We start from the raw sequence: 23,717 nt of genomic DNA, 5'->3' as shown, positions 1-23,717 counted from the left end.
GGCCAGCAGACAGGATTTCCCATCTGCTCTGATAGCTATTCGCCCAAGAAGACCCGGGCGACTTACAAAAAACGAAGCGGCTGTCCAAGAATCTTCTTTACGCCCTGGACTAGAGTGTCTTTGGGCAGCGGACGACGTGGGACAAGACCTGGGGAACGCGCCTCAAGGGAAGAAAGAACCCCCGCTCTCTCCCCACACTGCAGCGGGGTTGCCACCACCTCGGCCGGCAGGACTGCACCTGCATAAATAGCAGGCTCCGAGGCTAGAGTCCTAAAGCGAGGCTCAAAGGGCAGTCCCACAGGTCGCCGCCATCTTGGCGGAGGCGGCCCCCATTTAGGGGACGGGCCTCCAGAGACCCAAACAAGCCCCACGTGTCAGGGGCGGAGCCCTACCACCTAACGTCATGGTGCGCGTGCGCGAGTGAGGTCACGTGCCGGCGTACCCTTGCTAGGCACCGTAAAGCGCGGAAGGTCGCCGTATCAAGCTTCGCCGGAACTTTTTCCTCCCTCCTGTCCCGCCCCCTTCCCAAGCCGTGTACCACCTTCCGGCTCCCGGGAACCCCGGCAAGGGTTGTGGCTGCTGCCCAGCTTCAGCCGGAGTGTTGCTGAGCGCGGAGCCCGAGGGCGCCCGTGAGGTAAGGAGAAGCTGCGGAGCCGCTCTGGCGTCCCCGTCCGCGCGGACCGTGGCGGCCCGGGACCCCCAGCGCCCCCCCCTTTCCTCTGTGGTCTCGGTCAGGGGGCTTCCGGCGTCCCTCGTTTCCCGTCGGTTCTGCCTGGCCCTCGGAAGGCGCGTCCCGGCGCCGGGACTCCGCCCGCCGGGGCCGACAGCGCGTCGCCCGGTCTCCCTCAGCCTCTCTGCGGCGGTGGCGTCTCGCGGACCCGTGCCCGGCTGCCCAGGGCCAGCGCACCGGCTCTGGCAGGCGCCCGCAGCCGAGCCCGGATGCCCAGGGCGGCCGGGGTAACCTCGCTCCTGAGGCCCGCCTCGGGCAGGCAGCCCCCACCCCCACGCCCCAGCGTGGGTCGGGCTTGCCCAGCTGGGTCGTCTCTGCAGGCGTAATTGTTTTCCCGCGTGGCAACGTGTGGTCCGCTTGTGCTTAACTAACTAGTAAAGGTGCTGCAGAGTCAGCGGTGAGGTTAGGTGGAAACGTCCATGCCGGGGCGGTGAGCTCTCTTCCCAACGTTTGACCCTTTGGGCCTGATGTGTATGACACCGAGATTTGATTCAGGCATCTTCACGTCCGTTTCGCCCGTGCTGGGGGGCGGCGAGGTAGCCGGGCTGAAGGGGACACGTTCCTAGGGCTAGAGATTTGTGTTAAGTTCTCAAACTTGGCTGATCACCTGGTGCACTTGTTGAAAAATATAGCACCCTGGACCGCAGGATCAGAATCTCCAGAGAGGGAGCCTGTGTGTGTGTGTGTGAGTGTGTTTTAAAATGTGTCCCAGGTGGCTCTCATTTGGAGGCAGGTGTGGGAAATGTTGTGTTAATCCGTCTCTTCTCACCCAGTCTCCCTTGTGACCAGCAGCCAATTTGTACAAGGTGTTGTGACCATGCAGAGGAACAGCTCAGAAGGAGTTGGAGCTGTCCTCTTGCTCTTGTTGGTGTAAGCAGATCTGAGCATAACCAGCGTCAGTATTGAGATTGTTTAGCAGGAATTCTTCTCCTTAGCAGAAATTAAACACGTAATTTACTTTCAACCAGGTGTGTGTTTTACTTTGTTGTCTTTGACATCTTCCGTTTCTTCTCTACTGGCTTTATCTCCTTTGCTCTCAAGTTTTATTTTGCTTTAGCTGCCAAACCTACTGGAATAGACTGTGATGCCTTCTGTACCTTCACTGTTTGCATCCACTGTAAGTCCTTCTTTTTTTGTCCTCACCACTTCACTGACTCTTGAAGGTCATGGTGAGCACAAGGTCAAAAATCCTTTTCTTGGTTCTTATCACCCTGGCCTTTTAGTATTGTTTCTTCCATCTTGAAACTCATCTGTTGTTATGTTTTTGGGGTTTTTTTATTATTTATTTTTGGCTGTGTTGGGTCTTCATTGCTGCGCGTGGGCTTTCTCTAGTTGTGGTGAGCGGGGGCTAGTCTTCATTGCGGTGCGTAGACTTCCGTAGTTCTGGCTCACAGGCCCTAGAGCACAGGCTCAGTAGTTGTGGCATACGGGCTTAGCTGCTCTGCGGCATGTGGGATCTTCCCGGACCGGGGCTCGAACCTGTGTCCCCTGCATTGGCAGGCGGATTCTTAACCACTGCGCCATCAGGGAAGTCCCTGTTGTTACGTTTTTTAATGCTACCTTTGCAATTCCTTTTTTCTATTTGGGGAAGTGCCTTGTGGTTCTGGCCTCTCAGCTACCCTGTTTTAATCATCTAATCCTAACTTACAGGTAGCAAGAAGTAATGATTCAATGGCAGACTCTAATGCTGAACTGGCGGGCTTTGAATTGAGGCTCTGCCACTCACCAGTATTGTAGGATCTTGGATCAGTCACTTCACGTCTCTGTGCCTCCTTTACCTCAAGTGTAAAATAAAAATTGTAACATCTTCTAGATTTGTGAGGGTTAAATTAGTTGTATACATAAAGCAGTGCCTGGCACATCATAACTACCTATAAGAATATAACCTTTTTTAAAAAATTATATCAGGTTATTTAGAGATCTCCTCACATCTGGGGGCCTAGCCTTGAGATCTGAGTCATCACTGAATTTTTTCCCCATCTCCTTTGTTCACTGTTCTCATTTAATTGTCAGGTTGTATTTCCAGGGTGCCTACTGTGACAACCCTGATCAAGTTATAAGTGGTCCCTGCTCTCAGAGAGCTCCATTATCCCAGGGGGCTAAAGGCTACCACTTTCCAAGTGCTTCTGAGGTGCCACTTGCCATGTTCTTCCTGCATTTCTGCTTTAGTCTTGCAGCAGCCACGTGAGGTAGGTATTCCTAGCCCATGTAACAGACGAGCAGCCTGAACCACAGAGATTGAACAACCTGCTCAAAGTCATACAGCTAATGAGTGGTGGGGGAGATTATCAGACCCAGATCTGTCTGCTTCTGAAGTCTGCTTCCTCCTCACGCAGCTTGCTGTTTTGCTTCCCTGATTGGCAGACAGACCGTTACAGAGTGTGGTTGGCTCTGAGCTGGGGCTTGTGCAGGGTGTTTGGGGAAATACAGAACAGTTACCTGAGTGTTGGGGGGAGAGTGGGAAGAAATAAGATGTCAGACAGGCTGAGAGCTGCAGGGATTATCTTTATTTGGGGGGAGGGGTGGCAGGAACTATGCCACTGAGAAGGAACAGTCTGCACAAATCCCAGAGGTGGAAGAGAAAGTTCATGCCTGACACGTGTGAGGAATTAAAGTAGTTTAGGTTTGATGCGAGTGTGAGAGGAGAGAGAGAGAAGAGAAATTAGATCAGAGATAAGAAGTGAGCAGGGTCTTGCACTTCCTATTAAGGAATTTGACTTTTTCTGAGGGCGCCAGATAGTCATTGAAGGGTTTGAGCAGGGGCACGAAATAGGATCTTCATTTCAGAGATGTGCTCAGGCCTCTGTGTGAAGGCTGTGGGGCGTGGGGAGAATGGTGTGCAGATTAGAGGCGGGAAGCCCAGTTGGGAACCTTCTGCAGTAAACAGAGAGGATGGCGGGCTGTGCTCAGTTCAGGGCAGTGGAGATGGAGAGTAGACCCACTGGAGGGAGATTTACGATGTAGGGTTGTTGGTTAGGCCTTGATGATTGACTGGAGAGAGGAGATGAGAGCAAGGGAGGAATGTGGGATGACACCCAGGATTCTAGTGTATGGTGTTCCTGGGGGACACAGGAAGTGGAGCAGAGTTGGAGATCGGGGAAGATGGCTTTACCTTTTGGATGTGCTCAGTTTGACCTGTGGGAGTCCAAGTGGAGGTGGCCCTTCTTCCACTAGACGTGCAGGTCTAAGGCTCAGGAGTGCTATGGGTTAGGCCATCAGTCATGGCAGGAAAGGGAATCACCCTGAACAGTGGTGGATGGGGAAGCGAAGCTGGCCTCAGGGAACCCTGGGGGACGTCAACACAGAGGGAAGGGCAGAGGAGAGAGGCCAGTGATCGGGGCTGAAGGTGCCACAGAAAACAAGGAAAAAGTGTGGATAGGAGGGAGTGCCCAGAAAGTGCCCTTGGAAAGGAGCAACATTTGCGTTCCTGGTAAGAGGAGTGCAGTGGCCTGGTGGGGCAGAAGCCCGACCACTTTTGGTTCAGAAGAGAGTAGGACGGGAAATAAAAAAGACAGGTTGTGAAATACATGTTAGGAAATTTTTGCTTAAAATGTCCACTGGCCGACTGTGCCATCACCAAGGTAATAAAAGAAGGACTTAAGGCAAAGGTGGTGGCAAACAAGTGGACGTCAGGGCAGCTCATTGCTGCAAAAATAACATTCTGGGAAAATATAATTGACACTGGTACTGGTGATCTTTGAGTGGAGGGAAATCTTAACTTCCTCCTGTTTTTCTTTTTTTTTAGATAAATTTTATTTATTTTTATTTTTGGCTACATTGGGTCTTTGTTGCTGTGCGCGGGCTTCTCATTGCAGTGCCTTCTCGTTGTGGAGCATGGGCTCTAGGCACATGGGCTTTAGTAGTTGCAGCACGTGGGCTCAGTAGTTGTGACTTGTGGCCTCTAGAGCGCAGGTTCAGTAGTTGTGGTGCATGGACTTAGTTGCTCTGCTGCATGTGGGATCTTCCCGGACCAGGGCTCGAACCCGTGTCCCCTGCATTGGCAGGCAGATTCTTAACCACTGCACCACCAGAGAAGCCCTTTACCTCTGTTTTTGATTTTTTGCAGACCATCATTTTATAACTTAGAATTTTTAAAATTGCTAATTGAAGAGTGTTTTGGAGCTTTGTTTTATTTCTGAAATCGCCTGGGCGGGGGGAGGGGGTACTTGAGCACATCTAAATGCTGAGGAGAAGGAGGTAAATGTGAAGGTATGTGAAAGAGGGAGGACAGCTGATGGAGCTCGGTTCAGGGGAAGGGGGCAGGAAGGGGGATCCAGGCCACTGTAAGGGATTAACTTCTGACCCTGTGAAGGAAGGCAGAGATGGTTTGCTCATGCAGGGAGGTTTACAGGTGGGGTTTTGGGGAACAAGGTGAGACAGGTTATCTCCTTTGATGAAGGAAGAGAGGAGGTGGTGTTAAAGGTTGGGAGAAGAGCCATGTTATGGGTTCAGAACCCGGATGTAGAGAGAGCTGTGCCTGTGGCTTAATAGGAAGTAGCCCGGAGCCAAGTAGGGGTGCCTGCTAACTTAAGGCACAAAGGAACAGGGTCTTTCCCAAGTGTGACTGAGTGGTAATGGTTCAGAAGCAAGGAGGATGCCAACAGTGCCTCTTGATGGTGTCAGTGGAACAGGGCTGGCTGTGTGACAGCGACAGTTCCCTCAGGAGAGCTGCATTTCCATTAAGACAGAGGGTGGAGAGAACATTCGTGAAGGGGTGGGTGCGTCACTTTGGTAAGGGTGTTCTAGAGCGCCCATAGAGGTTTTAGGGAGGAAAACAGATGGTTTGGAACTGGGGAGAGAAATTGGTCACGTGGAGATGAGCTTACAGCAAGACTAGCTGTGTGGAGAAGCTTCCATCTTGAGACAGAGTTTGACAGGGACATGAGGCGTGGTGGGACCTCAAGGTGGCCAGAAAAGTTAGTCCCTAGTTGGTTGGGATTTCTCCTGGGATGCAGTCTGTGCCTGCCCTCGTCACAGATCTGAGAGTCCTCTGACAGGTGGGTGTTGATACGTGGCCTTAGGTGATTCAGGCTGATGGTGGAGCGTGCTGGGTCCTGAGGCTGCTGGTGGACGTGCTGTTGGTGACTTGCTAGCCACCCTCATGTCTGCTTGTCACCCCCACTCTGGTCTTCAGACCTCGTCTTCCTGTACGTCTGTGACGGCATAGTCTGCGAACAGGTCTTTCTTCAGTTTCTTGAAACTTGAACAGTCCCCTGTTTTGCTGTTAGATTAATTTTGTTAAAAGCCTGCCTTTGTCATATTCAGCCTGTGGTACTGGACCAAGTATCAGAGGCTTCCATGGTCTGGCTTCACCGTACTTCAGTTTCTGCTGTTACCCAGCGTTCATAGAAGCTACGGCCTCTGAGCCACGTCCTTCGCTGTCATCCACCAGTGGGTTCTTGGACTCTAATCAGTAGAAATTGAGGCAAGGCTTTATCGGGACTCGAGGGAGCAAAAGCAAGCGGCAGGTTCCCTTGCTCACTCCCCCGGGGTGGGGGCAGATCGGTGGGTGGGGCCGGGGGTGGCTGGGGTGGTCTGCCCACCCCCGTGGTGGTGCTGTGCGCGGGGGTCATGCCAGGAGCCTGCTTTTGCTTCTGGCACCTCAGAAATGGCAGGTGGGTTTTGGCCTCTTTGTATCTTTGTTCTCTTTGCCCCCATTGCCCTGCATGCAGTTATTTTTAGTCCCTTACTGTTTCTTTGTGTTTTGTTGCTCCAGGAGATGTTTGTCTTGGTGCAGGCACTGCAACAAAGGGTCCCAGGTCCCAGCCTGTCTCACAGGCAGTTAGGGCCAGGCTTGTTCTGCAGCTTGATGGTGTGTGCTTCCCGTCTCTGTCCCGATTTCGCCCCTCCCAGGCTCAGCTTAGGTCTTACTCTGTACACGATCCTCATCCCCGTGGACCTGGCCTCCACGCTTTTCCTTGTCTAACGTAGGATATTTATTGTCTTGTAGAAATGTCTTGGTTACAGCCTGTGACTGGTGTGTAAGTGATCAGCCTGACGGGACTCATCGTCCTCTGCTCTCAGGAGCGCACACCTGGTACCTTCAACTCCCCCCATCGCCGTGGAAGCATGAGGCCAGCTGTCCTTCCCTGCAGCTTTGAATCCCGTCTCTCTCTCTCCTTCTCCTGGGCCTCATCCTTTGTTCTTGCCTCTCCTTTCTCTGCCGTCTCTTTCCTTTTTACTGGCTCATCCCCCGAGCAGTGAAACATGCTTAATAGCTCCCGGCCCTAAACACAGACCGCCTTGCTCGGCTCCGAGTTCCTCTGCTCCCCTCAGAGCACGGGGTAGCGGTTGCCTCGCTCCCTCATCTCGCTTACTCTTTAGTTTGCTCTAGTCTCTGTTCTATCCCTGCCATTCCCCTGAGAATGTTCTTTTTGAGGACACCTGGGGCTCTGTGCTGTCACATCTGGTGGACACGTGGCCGTCTTGCTCCCCCCTCAGCACCCTCTGTAGTTACCACTTCTTCACACACGTTCCTCTGTTGGCTTCTGTGCCCTCTGCCTGGTTTTCTTTCTTCCTCACTGGCCACTCCGTCTCTATCTCTTCAGCCACTTTTCTTTTTCAGGACGCTCTGTGCATCTACAGCGTTCAGTCCTGTTTGTAGTCCTTTCCTTCTCTTCCTTGTGTGTAAATGCCGGGAGCCTTGGGGGTCTTGTTCCTCCAGATGCTAGGGCTTCAAATATTGTACATATGCTAATGACTCCCGGACCACACCCCCAGGTTTCAGGCTTGGGAACCCAGCTGCTGCTCCCTGTTTTCACGTGCTGCCTGCTGGGTCTCTGGCTGTTGACATCTAAGACTGGGACCTTTCACTGTTCACACGCATGCACACCCTCACAGCCTCCCTCCCTATGTCTGATCCATCTCACATAGTCCGTGGCCCCAGTTGCTTACCCCACAAACTTAGCCATCATCCTTATTTCTCCGTTTTTCCTGTTTTAACATCCAGTTTGTTGGCAAGTAAGCTCTGTGTTTTCTACTTCCCAAACAATCCAGTCATTTCTCTGACTCTGCTGCCACCATCCTCGTCTGAGCCACCATGGTGTCCCCCCGGAGAACTGCCGTAGCTTCCTGACTCACCCCTGCTTTCCCTGTCCTTCTGGGAGCCTTCCATGGAGCCAGACTGATCTTGGAAAAACAGGCCAGATTATGTCATTCCCCTGCTTTAGTGTTTTCCTTTGCATGTAGAATAAATCCCACTCCTCGTGGTGGCATCCAAGAGCTGTGTACGATTGGTCTCTGCCACCTCCAGCTCGATCTCAGGTCACCTCCTCTCCCTCACGTGCTGTGGACACACTGGCCTCTTTTCTGTGCTTGGACTCCTCAAGCTCTCTCACTTCAGGGCCTTTGCACATGCTGGTTCTTCTGTCCGAACACTCTTCACGTAGCGGGTTCTTTTTCATCCATCAAGTCTTTTCAAATGTCACCTTTCTGACCATGATATTTTGGTGTGCCCCTAGTGACTCCATCGTACTAGCTTTGTTACTTGTTTTATTTGTATATTGGCAGCTTGTCTCTCTGTCTCAAATGTAAGTTGTGTAAAGGCAGGGACCTCCTCATTTGTCTTCATTGCTGTATCTATACCTAGCAATGTGTCTGGAACTCAGTAAGTCCTCAGACATTTGCTGAATGTACAATTATTGTTCTGTGTTTTGACACTTTCTCATTAATCTTATGCTCTTGGTTTTCTCTATCTAGTTTGAATTCTTGGGATCCGCTTCTTGCTGAGTGAGAGCACGTCTCCCAGTTGCTGACAGACGTGATGCTTTACCAGTTGCTATCGGTGGTCCGAAGACCAAGAAGCAGCCGAGGATGGCAGAAGTGGTCCTCAGCCAGAAGCGGTGCGTCAGCTGCCAAAGCGCATTCTGTGGCCCTGCCTGCCCAGGCACAGGTGGTCATCTGTGGTGGTGGAATCATGGGCACATCTGTGGCCTATCATCTCTCCAAGATGGGGTGGAAGGATATCGTCCTTTTGGAGCAGGGCAGGTAGGGATCAAGCTGGACATGGCTTGGGGCTGTGCTGCACTGATTATATGGGCTTCCCTCATCCCTCTCATTTCAGTAATACTGACTCAGCAATAGCTAATGTAAGTGTCACTAAGTAGCATAAGTAGAATTACAGAAAAGTGAAATCTTTGGTACTTTGTTTTGCGATGCCTAATACTCCTGTTTTCTGGTTCTCAGAGAGATGGCAGATTGGGACATAACAAGTAGCTAAAAGATGTGTTTATTTCCGGTTCAAAGCACATCTTATCATCTTGCTCTCTTTGTTGTAATAATACAGCAATAAATCCTGCGACTCAGGTGCTTCCTCTTTGAGCCAAAATGAAATTGGCTACATTATTTCTTATATCTGTTCCTTTTCAGTTGATTAACTTACTTTAGAACAGTTTAGATTTATAGAACAATTGGAACAATAGTGCAGAGTTACCATATACCTTGCATCCAGGTTTACCTACTATTAACATCTTATATTAGGATTAATGTTTCAATTAATGACGCAATTGTGATACATTATTTTATTTTATTTTATTTATTTATTTATTTATTTTTAATTCATTTATTTATTTATTTTTGTCTGTGCTGGGTCTTTTCTGTGGGAGGGCTTTCTCTGGTTGCGGCGAGCGGGGGCCACTCTTCATCGCGGTGCGCGGGCCTCTCACTGTCGCGGCCTCTCTTGTTGCGGAGCACAAGCTCCAGACGCGCAGGCTCAGTAGTTGTGGCTCACGGGCCTAGTCGCTCCGCGGCATGTGGGATCTTCCCAGACCAGGACTCGAATCCGTGTCGCCTGCATCGGCAGGCAGACTCTCAACCACTGCGCCACCAGGGAAGCCCGTGATACATTATTTTAAACTAACATTGCTGCTTTATTCGAATTTATTCACTTTTCACCTGGTGTCCTTTTTCTGTTCCATGCTGTTTATGTTCTGTTGCCTACCGCAAATTGGACAACATTTTAAAAATTTAAAGTGTGGTTATTTCTGAATAGGTGATACATTTACATAGTTCAAACTTGAAAATGTGTAAAAGAGTGTACAGGGGAAAGTCTCCTTCTGCTCGCTGACCTCTAGCTACAAGTTTCCCTCACTGGAAGCCAGTTAAGTTCCTTAGGTACCATTTCAGATACTCTTCTCCATGTATAATCAGATATATATTGGTAGGTATGTATGTGGGTATATGCATATTCATTTATTTTTTTTTCCCTTTTTCATACGAGTAGTAGCATACCTTAAACAGTGTTCCTCACCTGGCTTTTTTCATTAGGGTTGTTCCATTAGGATTGGTGCATAAAAGTGTTCATTTATTTTTTATGGCCGTAAAGTATTCTGTTGTATAGGTGAACTCCAAAATTTTAAATCATTCTCATGTTGATGGACATTGCGGTTGTTTCCATCTTTGGATGTTACAACAGTGGTATAATGAGGAACCTTGAACTTCTTGTATTCACCGATATATGCGTCTACCTAATAGCATTTGCATCTATCCTGCAGGCTAGCTGCTGGCTCTACGAGGTTCTGTGCTGGCATCCTAAGCACCGCCAGGCACTTGACCATTGAGCAAAAGATGGCAGACTACTCAAACAAACTCTACCATCAGTTAGAGCAAGAAACAGGGATCCATACAGGTAAGCAGGTAATCTAGACTCTTTTACTCAGTACTGTATTTGGTCCTATACCAAGTCAGCTTGTGATCTGGTAATTCAGACTTGAGTTTTAATACAGGTTTTGCCACTTGTCAGGGTATGACCTTGGGCAAGTCACTTAGCTTGTTGAGCTATCTTCACTTTCCTTATCTGTAAATCGAGGGCCTTCAGTCAGCATCCTAGCTCCTTTTCAGATTCTATAATTCTTATAGAGTGGAAGTTTTCCTGGGCCGTTTCCTATATATTTCACTCATTGAAGTCTAGTAAGTGGCAACACTTGGCTCCTGAATGAAGAGGAGGAGAAACAACTCAACTTTAGGTGCTTGGTAGTTAAATAGTTTGACCCACTGCACTTCAAAAATTGATATTAAGGATATTTCTACCTAGAAAGCATAAACATGTATTTCTCCTTACCTGTGTAATCATGGGGGTAAGGACACAGAATTGTAAGTTAAATAATACTGGAGTAAGTAGGAACTGTCCCAAGAAGAGGGAGACAAAGCCACGCTATGGTCCCATGTGGTAACAAGGTAGAAAGAAAGTGCAGCGCTTTGTTATAAGGTGATGGATTAGCTAGAAGCCCAGAGTCAAACCCAGTCTCGTGGCTGATTAAGCAGTTTGGTGACCACAGTATAATCATGAGAGGGTAGTGAGGCCCAGTGATGAAATTCAGGACAATGCCTATATGAGGCAGACCTTGCATAATTCAGATCACAGATACTTCAAGATTAATACGGACAAAAAATGGTAGCTTTTTTTTTTCCAACCGAAGTGTAAACCTTACTTGTAAATTGTAACTTAAGACTGATTTTCTAATAACTTGAATATGACAGACATGGACCTAACTGTATTTCAGTCCTTTTTGGTTGGATTTAATTTAATGACAACAAGGTACTTGAATCAGATACTAACCAGTATTTGAGTCAGAAGAGGGTCCACATAATGAGCCCAGAAATGGAACTGCTGAGTCCTGGTCCTTTGGTTCAGTTACTCGTGCTTTGTTGAGCCTTGCATGGCTCAGCTGGTTAGATTCCAGAGGAATCAGGGCTGCAGGCTTCTGTAAGGTAAGTTAGTCTAGCTTTTGTTTGAGGTCACTGGCTGGAATCCTTTATTGGGCCTGATCTCTCTTTGATGTCTGTGGGGCAGTGAGGAAGTCAGGCAACAGAGAGTAAGGGCATCCCTCTCAATCTGTCACCCCCATTGTAGTTCACCAGTGATGCAGTGAAAGATGATGTAGGGACTTCCCTGCTGGAGAATTCTGTTGTCCAGCAGAATATACAGGTGTGCATTCCAATGACTGCTGTCATTCAGTGGACTGCTTTGAGATATTAAATAGGTGACATGTGTACAACATAGATTTGATGATAACATATAATAAGCTAATCCTCTGAAAATAGTTCATTCATGTGAGGTGTATGTTAACTGCTTTCTACTCTGAATTACTGGGTCACTCCAAGGGTCCTCATTATGCAGTTACTAGTTTCTGCAGTGCTTCTTTTGCACATGATGTAATTTTTGTCAAGTGATTGAACATGATAATCTAAAAGTTTTAATAATCTTTGAAAGTATTCCACATATTATTTGATCTTATAATAAGGAAGGATCATTCTTTTTTTTTAAATTTATTTTACTTATTTATTTTTGGCTTCATTGGGTCTTCGTTGCTGCGCGTGGGCTTTCTCTATTGCAGCAAGCACGGGCTACTCTTCGTCGCAGTGCACGGGCTTCTCATTATGGTGGCTTCTCTTGTTGTAGAGCACGGGCTCTAGGTGCGCGGGCTTCAGTAGTTGTGGCATGGGGGCTCAGTAGTTGTGGCTCGCAGGCTCTAGAGCACAGGCTCGGTAGTTGTGGCACACGGGCTTAGTTGCTCCGTGGCATGTGGGATCTTCCCAGACCAGGGCTTGAACCCATGTCCCCTGCATTGGCAGGTGGATTCTTAACCACTGCACCACCAGGGAAGTTCAGATCATTCTTTTACAGATGAAAAACCTAGATGCAGATAGATTAAACCATTAATTTACTAAGTCGGTGCCAAATCAATTTTAAAAAATTACTTTGTGGGTTAGAAGGAACTTTTAAAAAGTTTTAAACATATGTAATAAGTTATATACTCATTATAATAAATGTGAACAATACAGAAATCTGAAAATAAAAAGTGATCCTCCCCACTGAATACCCACCAGAAGGTTACTAGTCTGTGGTTAGTTTGTATGTATATACAGGTCTACTTCTTTTTTTAACCCAAATGAGATTGTATTAAGCATATTATGTACTTTGTTTTTTCCACTTAAGAACATCTTGTACAAAAATATACGTGCATGAGATTGGTAAAATAAAATGGAACATCCCCACAAAGGATTATTAGGTAGATGTAAAAAGAAGGAGGAAGATGTCTGTGAATTGCTATGGAGTGATCTCTGTGATAATTGTTAAATGAGAAGAAAAACAAGGTGTTAAAAAGTATATAAAATGTGCTACTTTTGTGTAAGAAGAAATAAGAAAATATGCAAATGTATACTTAATTTTGCAAAGAAAGAAACATAGGAAGGATAAACCGGAAAGTACTGAGGTTGGTTACCTCCCAGGGTAGGTGGGAAACAGGGTGCAGGGTGGGGGCCTGGGGGGTAGTGGTATTTCTGGCCTGACTTTGTATAGTTTTGACTTTTAGAACAATGTAAACATTTTGCATATTCAAATATAGAATAAAACCATCAGGAAAAGGGGGGAACGTTCAGTGGAACACTATCCGAAATAATCTAGTTGCATTTCATGTGAATAACAGCTTTACTATAGGGGGAAAAAAGAACAAACCCAGGGACTTCTGATCACAGTATTTAGACTCCACCTTCAGTCAAGACAAAAGGAAATGTGAACAAACATTGAGCCATAATTAGCAAGTTTATTTTTCACAGTGGTATGGACAGTTCTGCTTTCTGTGTACCCCAGGATTGAGCAAAGGAGTAAATATATTGAGGATAAATTTACCACTTATAAAATCAGGCTCTGAAATTTCAGTTTTCCGAACTTGGCAATCTTGTCATGTCTGCGAAGGGCATATTTATCTGATGATTTCAGAAGGAACAATAAAATATTTAAATATCGTGACTGTATTTCCTTTTTAAAAAGACACTTGATTGATGCGAGTGTTTCTTCATAAAAGCTAAGACTCATTGCATTCTGGGAGGATTGTCATTGTGTAATAGTGGTCATATCCAGTACATTGATTGCAAACAACAGGAATTGACCATGGCTAACTTGGGCAAAAGGAGTTTGTTGGAAGGCCACTGGGGCCTGTAGAGTTGACAGGAGGCTGCCAGCTGGAGGCAGGGTGGAGGCCAGGTTGTAGGGACCCAACAGCAGCCAGTCCCTCAGCTGGAACAGGAATCATGTGGCCAGGACGCTGCTGCTCCCGAGATGAGGGACGTCCAGCCATTCCCCTCCTTGCTCAAGACTCAGTATTCCAGGAGGATCAGATTGGCTGAGCTTAGGTCACAGGCCTGCTGACTGTACTGAGGCGGAAGATGTGCTGAGTGGCCTTCACCAAGGGTTACTCTCCCACCAACAATAGGAGGAGAAAGGGTCTAATTATAATTGCATAAAGGAGTGAAGAATTGATGGGTCACAGTTACTTCTCGGCCCCCCCCCAAAAAAAAACAAAGGTTTGTTCAGCATTGGTGTCCTTCATTTCTAGTGTAAGAGTGATTTTATGTACGTTAGACTCATTTGATCCTCACAAAACTGTGAGCTGAGAATGATTGGGAGGTGGCAGCCCAGGACTCATCACAGGTCTTCCACTTTACAGTCTAGTGGGCTTGCTCCTCCGCCCCCCTGCATTTGGCCTGCTCTGTCTCAGTTTGGGCTGTTTTTTCTTCCAGGTTACATAAGGACAGGCTCGATCTTTCTGGCCCAAACTCAGGACCGGCTGATCTCCCTGAAGCGCATCAATTCAAGGCTGAAGTACGTATGAGGCTAGAAGCCTGTCCTGACTTTACTGTCACCTGACCTCTGCCGGAGGGCAGTGAATGTCATTGTCCCCCTGTGTTCTGTGGCAGTGTTATAGGCATCCCCTCCGAGATCATCTCCCCCAAGAAAGTGGCCGAACTTCACCCTCTCCTCAATGTGCACGACCTGGTGGGGGCCATGCATGTCCCCGAGGATGCAGTGGTGTCCTCTGCTGATGTGGCTCTTGCCCTGGCAAGTGCTGCCTCCCAAAATGGTAAGCACGTTTTGGGGTTAGGAAGGAAGAGGTCGTCTAAGAAAGCATCTCTCAGTAGGGCAGGAATACCAACCAACTTCCATATTGGGACACTGGCTCCTGGCTCCTAGAATTTTTGTCTTAATATAGTATCTGTTAATATTTTTCTTCAGGGCCACATTTTTCTTATTAAGGTCCAAGGAACTGCTTTTAGTCCTGCTTAAAGCACTTCAGATGTAAGGGCATTTTCTCCCCCACAGGACTTGAGAAGCTCTAAGGTTGAAACACACCTTGGGGATTTAATCCACAGCTTGGATCATATCCTGATCTTGGAATGAATGGGGGGAAGACTAATCAGCGTCTATGGTGTTATATACTTTGGATGAACTGATTCATGATGTACGTAGATTAGGATTTAAGGATGCCCAATGGCACTTTTTCTCTCCTACCCCTTTTATGATCCCTGGAATTTTTTTGGCCATGCTGCGTGGCATGTGGGACCTTATGTCCCTGACCAGGGATCGAACCTGTGCCCCCTGCAGTGGAAGCACAGAGCCCTAAACACTGGACCGCCAGGGAATTCCCATGATTCCTGGAATTTGATTACATACTAAAGTCAGTTTTTTCAGTTGGCCTGGTATTTTCAGTCTTGGGAAAGGTCCATTTACACAGTCTCAGGTTGCGGTTCCAGGAGTTTTTTGGTTTTTAAAATTAAAGGCCAGCATCGACCTGGCCTCTTCCGTGTTTGTTGTGAGTCTGCTGCACATGCCTAATTCTGAAACATCAGATGATGATGCCCCAACTCTTCGTTTACATTGGAACAGGTGTTCAGATCTATGACCGGACAAGTATTCTTCATGTTATGGTGAGGAAAGGTCAAGTCACTGGTGTGGAGACTGATAAAGGACAGATCCAGTGCCACTATTTTGTCAACTGTGCGGGTCAGGTAGGTTAGCGACAGTACTGGGTTACTGCTTTTCTTATTTAACTTTTGTCTCCAGGATTTTTTTGGGGTGGCGGGGCGGTACAGATGTACAGTTAATATTGTGGTGGACTAAGCAGATGTCAGGGACCACACTGTTTCTTGTTTGGACAGGAAAACTCAGAATCTCTCACTCCAAATCGGAAGCCTGTTCTTATTCCTCAAATAGAAGCCTGGGTGACCTTTTCCTTCCTCCCCCCTGGCTAATTGGCGCTGTCCTGGTCAGGAAGGCCAGGAGAGTTGGGCATTGACAGCAATCAGTCCTTGGCGTCGGGTCTGTCTGTGGTGTTTCGTTTCATCCTACCACCCAGCAGATGAGTATTAGGCTGTTTTATTGTGTCAGGAGTGTGGATTCAGTTTCCAGGACACTAAACTGCTGCTGCTTTGAAGGCAGATTGGTCCCTTGCCTCCCACTCCACAGTCTTAAGGGGACCTAGGAGTACTTGCTGCCATGTGCAGTTCTTTATGATTGGTATTTGGGGTTTGTGGTTGAGGCCAGGCGTTTTGTTAGAAGGGCCTCCCTTGCTCCCCACGAGCTCCTTTCACGAGCTGGTAAATCTGTCTTCCTCTGCTAGAAAAGCAGACTTTGTGGTTTAAAGGGCGTAGTGTTGCTCCCCGTCCAATAACTGAACTAAAGCAGGCTGGAACTTGGCTTCCCACAGCTGACGTGGAGGCAAGAGCGCACAGAAGCCACTTGAAATTAAACTCTTTTCAAGAGGCTGCACTTGCTCATTTGTCTTTCTGTTCCTCTTCCACCCACAAATCAATCTGTCCGTTTGTAGTGGGCATACGAGCTGGGTCTGTCCAACGAGGAGCCGGTTAGTATCCCGTTACATGCCTGCGAACACTTCTACCTTCTGACTCGCCCCTGGGAGACCCCTCTGCAGAGCAACACACCAAGTGAGGACTTGCACTTTGTTTTTAATCTTGTTTCCTTGCCCCTGTTCTGTCCTCTGCAAAGGAAGGCTTTCTGCTAAGGACAGACTGCGCCCGGAAGAGTCTTTTCTTTTTGTTTCTTTTCTGGAGCATGGTACAGGGAGGTGGACCCCATTGTAACTTGACTTTAATAACTCTTTATGAAAGGATGGCCAAATTGGGCATTGCACTTAAGCAGTTTTGTTTGTTTGCAAGCTAACGGGTAGTCTCAAACAGGTCTAAACTGAGAGTGTTTGGAATGTAACCTAGAGTTCTTGACTTAATGCTACACGTTGTGGAGATGTCACAGGTGAGCTATAAACTCGGGCTGTTCAGAGACTCCCAGCGCTGTAGGGAGGGGTTGATACCACTTGGAGGCCTGCATCCCTGGAGTGGGCTCCACAGTCCCCCCTTCTCTCTGGCTTTCACGTGGCACAGTGGCAGTTAAGCAGTTTGATTCTGAGAACTAGTCAAAGCTTCTAGGTAAGTGATCTGGTTAGGGATAATCTGAGAAACAGTCTCCACTGTAAATCTGAGAGGGAGGATCCTCCCCCATGACCACGAACAGTATTTTAAAGCTAATGAACGCCTGTGTTCACTGAATGCTGTTTGGTTAATAAGTCCAATTTTGGGTGTTTTTGTTTTGCTGCTTTTTCTGTCCATTTAGACAGCTGGCTTGTCGCTCAACCCTGTCTTCTCCTCTACCCCCCACCCCCTTGTCATTTCTCTTCCTCAGCTATTGTGGATGCCGATGGAAGAATTTATATTCGGAACTGGCAGGGTGGCATCCTGTCTGGGGGCTTTGAGAAGAACCCAAAGCCAATTTTCACTGAGGGCAAGAACCAGCTGGAGATTCAGAATCTGCAGGAAGACTGGGATCACTTTGGTGTGTGAACTAGATTCTAACAAGATTGCCTTATATTGTCTAAGATGTTACACTTTAAAGCCTTTTCAGGAACACAGGCATACCTCATTTTATCGTGCTTCGCACGTGCTGAGTTTTTTCTTGGTTTCGTTTTTCAATTTTTTTTTTTTGAAGTATAGTTGATTTAGTGTCATGTCAAATTCTGCTGTATGATACTGAGTTTTTTATAGATTGAAGTTTGTGTTGAACAAGTCTGTTGGGACTATTTTCCAACAGCATTTTCTCACTTTGTGTCTCTGGCACATTTTGGTAATTCTAACAATATTTCAAGCTTTTTAATTGTTATGGTTGTTATGGGGATCTGTGATCAGTGCTTTTTGTTGTTACTATTGCAAAAGATATGATTTGCTGAAGGCTGATGATGATTAGCATATTTTAGCAGTAAAGGTTTTTTTTGGTTTGTTTTTTACTTTTTTTAGAAGTTTTTAATAATACACTGAAGTCTAAGTAGAAAATTTTTTTAAATGATCTTTTTTTGAGGTCCAGTTGATGTACAGTATACAAGTTTCATGCGTACAAACAATATAGCGATTCACAATTTTTAAAGGTTATGTTCCACTAATAGTTATTATAAAATATTGACTACGTTCTGTGTTGTACAGTACATCCTTGTAGCTTATTTTTTTTATACATAGTAGTTTGTACTTCTTGACTCCCTGCCCCTATCTTGTCCCTCCCCTTTTCCTTCTCCCCAACAATAACCACTAGTTTGTTCTCTATCTGTGAGTCTGTTTCTTTTTTGTTTACATTCACTAGTTTTTCTTTTTTAGAGTCCACATATAAGTAATAACATACAGTGTTTGTCTTTCTCTGACTCATTTCACTAAGCATAATACCCTTCAAGTCCATCCATGTTATTGCAAATGGTAAAAGTTTTTTTAAGAGCTGAGTAGTATTCCATTGTGTGTGTATATATATACACACACACACACATCTTCTTTAGCCATCTGTCGATGAACACTTAGGTTGCTTGCATATCTAGCCAAGTAGTTTTTAATTTACATTGTTTTTGGTTATGTACATTGTTTTTTAGACATAATGCTATTGTACATACAGTACGCTATAGTATAGTGTGAACAAAATTTTTATATGTACTGAGAAACCAAAAAGTTCACGTGACTCACTATATTGCGATATTCACTTTATTGCGGTGGTCTAGAACTGAACCGAGATATACCCGTAGTTCCTTATTTGATCTTTGTAACAACCCCTTTTGGTGGTTACAGAGGGTAGTCCACAGAATTTGTCTGATCTAAGGATACAGTTACTGGTGAGCAGATTCAGGGACCTAAAATTAAAATCTTGGTTTAAGGGACTTTTGGCTTATCACTTATTCGCCTAAAATCATTGCTGAAATTTTAGGCTGGGAGGAAACCTTCTTTTGATAGGACTTCATTTAAAATTGAAGAGAATTTTAAGAAGCAAAACAGTTTCATTAATATGTTCTTTTACTCAATTTTTAAATAATTTTAATTTATCGAATAGGTAATACAGTCACATGGTTCCAAATTCAAAAGATATGAAAGGGTCTGTAGTGAAGAGTGTCCTTCCTTCCACTTGGACTTAAAATTTCTTTTCTTTAAACTTAGGAAATTTCAAACTTTTAAAAATGAAGAGAATAATATAAAGAAATCCCATGTACCTACCAGCCAGCTTCAGTCTGGCTTCATCTTTACCACTGTCCCCCTGGATCATTCCCTGACGATGGACTTACCTTAAAACAGGTTGAGGATCTGTCTTTTGCAGCTGTTCCAACTTAGGAAAACATTGCCTTTTATTGCACATCTCTTTGGGGGTCATTTAAGAGCTTTTCCGTGAGTCCTGATCCCTTTGAGATTCTATAGCCAGATGTAGTATTTACTCTTCCATAGCTCCTTTCCCTCTAAAGAGTATCTTTATTTCTCCGTCTTTATGCCAAGAACTCTGTAGGAATGCCCCATACTTCCCCAAGGCTTCTGCTTCTGATAGATGGCCCAGTTGGCTCATCTGAGAAAACCTCCACAAGACATTTTCCGAAAGGAGAGGGAATAGAAGAGTGTAAGGAGTAGGGAGTTTTGAATCCCCTAAAGCTGACGACTGTGTTTGGGTCTGTTTTTGTTGCTCAGAGCCCCTGTTGAGTTCCCTGCTGCGTAGGATGCCAGAACTGGAGACTGTGGAGATCATGAAGTTGGTGAATTGCCCTGAGACCTTCACCCCGGACATGAGGTGCATCATGGGCGAGTCCCCTTCAGTGCGGGGCTACTTCGTCCTGGCGGGAATGAACTCTGCTGGCCTTTCGTTTGGTGGAGGAGCTGGAAGGTAAGTCTTTCGCACTCAGGTTCGGCTTGCGAGGCTTCTTCCTTTCTGGAATTACTTCTGGTTCATAGGGTTTGTGAAATACCTAATCCAGTATGTTCAAATAAGAGGAAGACACATGTCATGAGAGAGTTGTCCCCTTCAAAGTATTTGCCATGGGAGGCACTTCCCGTGTTCCAGATACGTCATTGTACAGAATGTTTTTGGAACTCCTCTTTTGGAGTTAGCCTTGGAGCTAGTGGGATGTTCTTCTGTACTACTTCAGTCATAACAAATGTTGGTCCTTTGAATATGTATTTGAGTTTGGAAATAGCCAAGTGTGGTGAGTGAAGTAGAAGATCATGCTGATCACACAGGTTTTTATTTTCAAATTTGGTACTTATAAAAATTAAGCAAGGGGGCTTCCCTGGTGGCACAGTGGTTGAGAGTCCGCCTGCAGATGCAGGGGACACGGGTTCGTGCCCCTGTCTGGGAAGATCCCACATGCCACGGAGCAGCTAGGCCCGTGAGGCATGGCCGCCGAGCCTGCGCGTCTAGTCCGGGAAGATGCCACATGCCGCGGAGCAACTAAGCCCATGCGCCACAATTACTGAGCCTGCACTCTAGAGCCCACATGCCACAACTACTGAGCCCACGTGCCACAACTACTGAAGCCTGCATGCCTAGAGCCTGTGCTCCGCAACAAGAAGCCACTGCAATGAGAAGCATGTGCACCACAACAAAGAGTAGCCCCCACTCACTGCAACTAGAGAAAAGCCTACACGCAGCAAGGAAGACCCAACACAGCCAAAAATAAATAAATTAAAAATTAAGCCGGTGTTGAAAGGACAAATACTGTATAATTCCACCCATATGAATACTTACAGTAGTCTAATTCATAGAGACAGATGTAGAATGGTGCTTGCCAGGGGCTAGGGTAAGGAGGGAGTAGGGAGGGGCTGCTTAGTGGATATAGAGTTTGTTTGATGAAAAGAATTCTGGAGGTGGATGGTGGTGATAGTTACAGATAATATGAAAGTGCTTAATACCACTGAAGTATACACTTGTAAATGGTTAAGATGGTAAATTTTACGTTGTGTGTTTTTTACCACAATTTAAAAACATTTTTTAATTGACCAGTGTTCTTGAGTGAATTGTAGAATGGCTCTGAAGACAGTTATGGAGTAGAAGTTACCAAAAATGTTTGGAGCAAAGGCGATATGGCCAGATAACTGTATAACCTCCTGAGGTGACTTTTTACAGGAAAAAACAAACAAACAAAAAACCCATTGGATGTATGGAGTACATTTGTATGGAATGTGGCTTATCTCTATACTTTCTAGGGAATCTTATCATTAGAGCTCATATCCTCATAGTGGTCTTGTGAGAGCAGTAGATGTATATAATTTGTTTCTTCCAGAAGTTAAGGAAATTGCCCAGAATTGCTCAACCACACTTGACAAGATAGAGTCTTTCAATTCTGTTGGTGCTTGATTCCTAGTACAGCGCTGAGAGTATCACGGTGCTGAGAGGCCCAGCAACTTCCCCCATCTACACAGGTACCTCGCTGAGTGGATGGTGCATGGCTATCCCTCAGAAAGTGTCTGGGAACTGGACCTGAAGCGTTTTGGAGCCCTCCAGAGCAGCCGAACCTTCCTGCGCCACCGTGTCATGGAAGTCATGCGTAAGTGAAGCTTTATCCCCGTTGCCCATCGTTGCAGGCATCTGACTGGTTCTGTCATCCAGAGGGGCAGATTCTTCCTTGGTTCTTTAGTAATTGCTTCAAGTTGGGCATCTGAGTTTGGCTGTTTCAGGCCTGTGTTGGGGGCATTATGCCCACATGACATTTATGGAACATTTTCTTTAGTGTATTGTATCTTAGTTACCTCGGGGACCAGGAAAGTGGACTAGGACGTACAGGTGGTGATTCCTGTCAGACTCCTGGCAGCAGCTTCTTGAACATTCCCAGCATTGCCTCCTTTCCACTTTGCTGTGTCAGAATGAATGCTCTCACTCCCCACTTGGTCTTTGAGATCATGGTTTGCTTTCCAAGGCAGAGAATTTGCCAAGTTAGTCTCAAAGCTTCAGGCTCCTTTGAGTGACTCTCGTCATTAACCCATCCTATGCTAGCAAGATAGGAAACCATTTCTCATGTAAATACCAAACATACATTCCTGCTCTTTCTCCTTGTTTTTGCTTCTCTCTGACTTTGAAGGACGCTTTTAACTTGTTACTACTTTGTCTTGGCTTTATTTTCCAGTGTGCCCTTTAGAGATAGCTTTTGAATCAGGAATTGAACCAAATCAGATTGTAATTTCATTTTTGTATACTGAGGAACTGTTTTCAGACTTGACCAAATATATCTGTTTGGGGAATAGTTATCCTCAGGACTAAGATTCTGCACTGGCTGTGACCAGCATTCTTGTTTAAGGACAGACTGCTGGTTTAGTAGCTGGAGGTTCCATTAGCAATGAGGCCTTTGGATGACCTGTCACACCTTTGTGCTCACTTTTGGTCTGGGGCAGAGAATTCACATCCATGGGAGTTAAAGGACCTGGAAGCAGTATGTGTAACTGCTAAGGTTATTTAGTGACTATTTTGGTTACAGTGTTGAACCGTTAAGAGTCTAGGTTTCTACATCCATCGTTACTTTGGAAGCTGTGCAAACTGTAAATGAGCTGGAGCTTCTTGATGATGCAGTACTTTTGGTGGCCGCCTCTGATTCTCATGAGTTGGAAGTCGCAGGCATGATAGAAAACGGGGAAAGGGAAAGTAGAACCTAAAGCCCAGAGGAGACTGTCACAGTATAGGGACGCCAGCTTTGTTTCCTTCTCTGTGATCTCCCAGTCTCCCCCCACGCTGACGTACCTCTTGTTTGGCCTGGTGTGAAGTCCGGTCTTCTCTCTGCAAGAGACTAGAGACCACACTCTTTCTGGGTATTTTAATTATTCACTGTTGCAGATTGGACATTAGGAGAAATGAATTCTGACCCTCCCTTTGTTATGTAAATAATGTCACTGGGACAATACTTTGCAACCTGTCAGATTTCAGAACCACCAAATCAAGGTATGCTGTGTGCCCTTTTGCTTCAGAAATGGCTAAATATTAGGAAAAGTGTGTAACAGGTCTGAGACTCCAACAACACAGGCACTGGAAAGAATCAGGTGCCAGTTTTTCACACTTTGTAACCACCTGTGTCCCGTGTAGACATAACCTTCATCTCTGCTGGGAGCTTAACAAGGTTTAGAACTCTGACTTTTCTGCCATTGTTTCTACCTACTAATTTGGAACAGTAATTATAAACAAAGATCTAGAGTTGTTATGTGACTCACAGCTATATAAGTCTGTGGAGGGGTGTTACCAGCTCTTGCAATGTGATCCTTTCTTCTGGAACATTCGTGTCACACTGGGTACTGTTTGGCAATTAGGCTACAGCAGCCTGAAAGCATGCTTTTTTGAATAGGAGCAGCTCCAGAGGCCCATGGATATTGGTGCTCAGCTCTGTGCCTTGGGCTTTCATAGACTGCTCTTCTCTCTCCTAGCTCTGCTGTACGATCTGAAGGTTCCCCGCTGGGACTTCCAGACAGGAAGGCAGTTACGCACATCTCCTCTGTATGACCGGCTGGATGCACAAGGAGCCAGGTGGATGGAGAAACATGGATTTGAGAGGCCAAAGTACTTTGTGCCACCAGACAAGGGTAGGAAGGCACGTTCTCATTTTTGTTTTTTGGGGTTTTTTTGTCTTAAGAATAGTAAACCTTGTTTTTAAATGTGCATAGCTAGTTTGTCTTCCTAGGAGAATAAATAATAAAAACCTACTATACTCTACTGATCTATCAAGGAGACTCACCAGTACAAGTCCCCTCCTTTTCTGTCTTCCTTTGGTTTTCTCTGTCCTGTAGACCTGTTGGCCTTGGAGCAGAGCAAGACTTTTTACAAGCCAGACTGGTTTGAGATTGTGGAGTCCGAAGTCAAGTGCTGTAAGGAGGCCGTTTGTGTCATTGACATGTCCTCTTTCACAAAGTTTGAAATAACAGTAAGTATTTGGGAACC

General features: G+C 46.1%; 1 protein-coding gene across 2 annotated transcripts in view; it reads left to right on the top strand.

Moving 5' to 3' along the window:
• Positions 1-448: 448 nt before the first annotated feature.
• Positions 449-23,717, top strand: part of PDPR (pyruvate dehydrogenase phosphatase regulatory subunit) — a 38,784-nt gene continuing 15,515 nt past the window's right edge. Inside the window, exons 1-12 of one of the 2 annotated variants that reach the window (XM_030863366.2) lie at positions 449-634; positions 8,429-8,571; positions 10,222-10,355; positions 14,249-14,330; positions 14,426-14,589; positions 15,393-15,514; positions 16,333-16,450; positions 17,202-17,351; positions 19,496-19,688; positions 21,224-21,348; positions 23,207-23,362; positions 23,567-23,700. In XM_030863366.2, the coding sequence (XP_030719226.1) occupies positions 8,543-8,571; positions 10,222-10,355; positions 14,249-14,330; positions 14,426-14,589; positions 15,393-15,514; positions 16,333-16,450; positions 17,202-17,351; positions 19,496-19,688; positions 21,224-21,348; positions 23,207-23,362; positions 23,567-23,700 (1,407 nt within the window). In that variant the 5' untranslated portion in view covers positions 449-634; positions 8,429-8,542. Of the gene's footprint in view, positions 635-8,428; positions 8,717-10,221; positions 10,356-14,248; positions 14,331-14,425; positions 14,590-15,392; positions 15,515-16,332; positions 16,451-17,201; positions 17,352-19,495; positions 19,689-21,223; positions 21,349-23,206; positions 23,363-23,566; positions 23,701-23,717 lie in introns of both variants that reach the window. The other variant, XM_030863365.2, reaches the window with a different exon arrangement.

The sequence above is a fragment of the Globicephala melas genome, chromosome 19, assembly GCF_963455315.2.
Source record: "Globicephala melas chromosome 19, mGloMel1.2, whole genome shotgun sequence".
NCBI lineage: Eukaryota > Metazoa > Chordata > Mammalia > Artiodactyla > Delphinidae > Globicephala > Globicephala melas.
The sequence above is the reverse complement of the archived record's forward strand: the minus strand, read 5'-3'. Positions and strand labels throughout refer to the sequence as shown.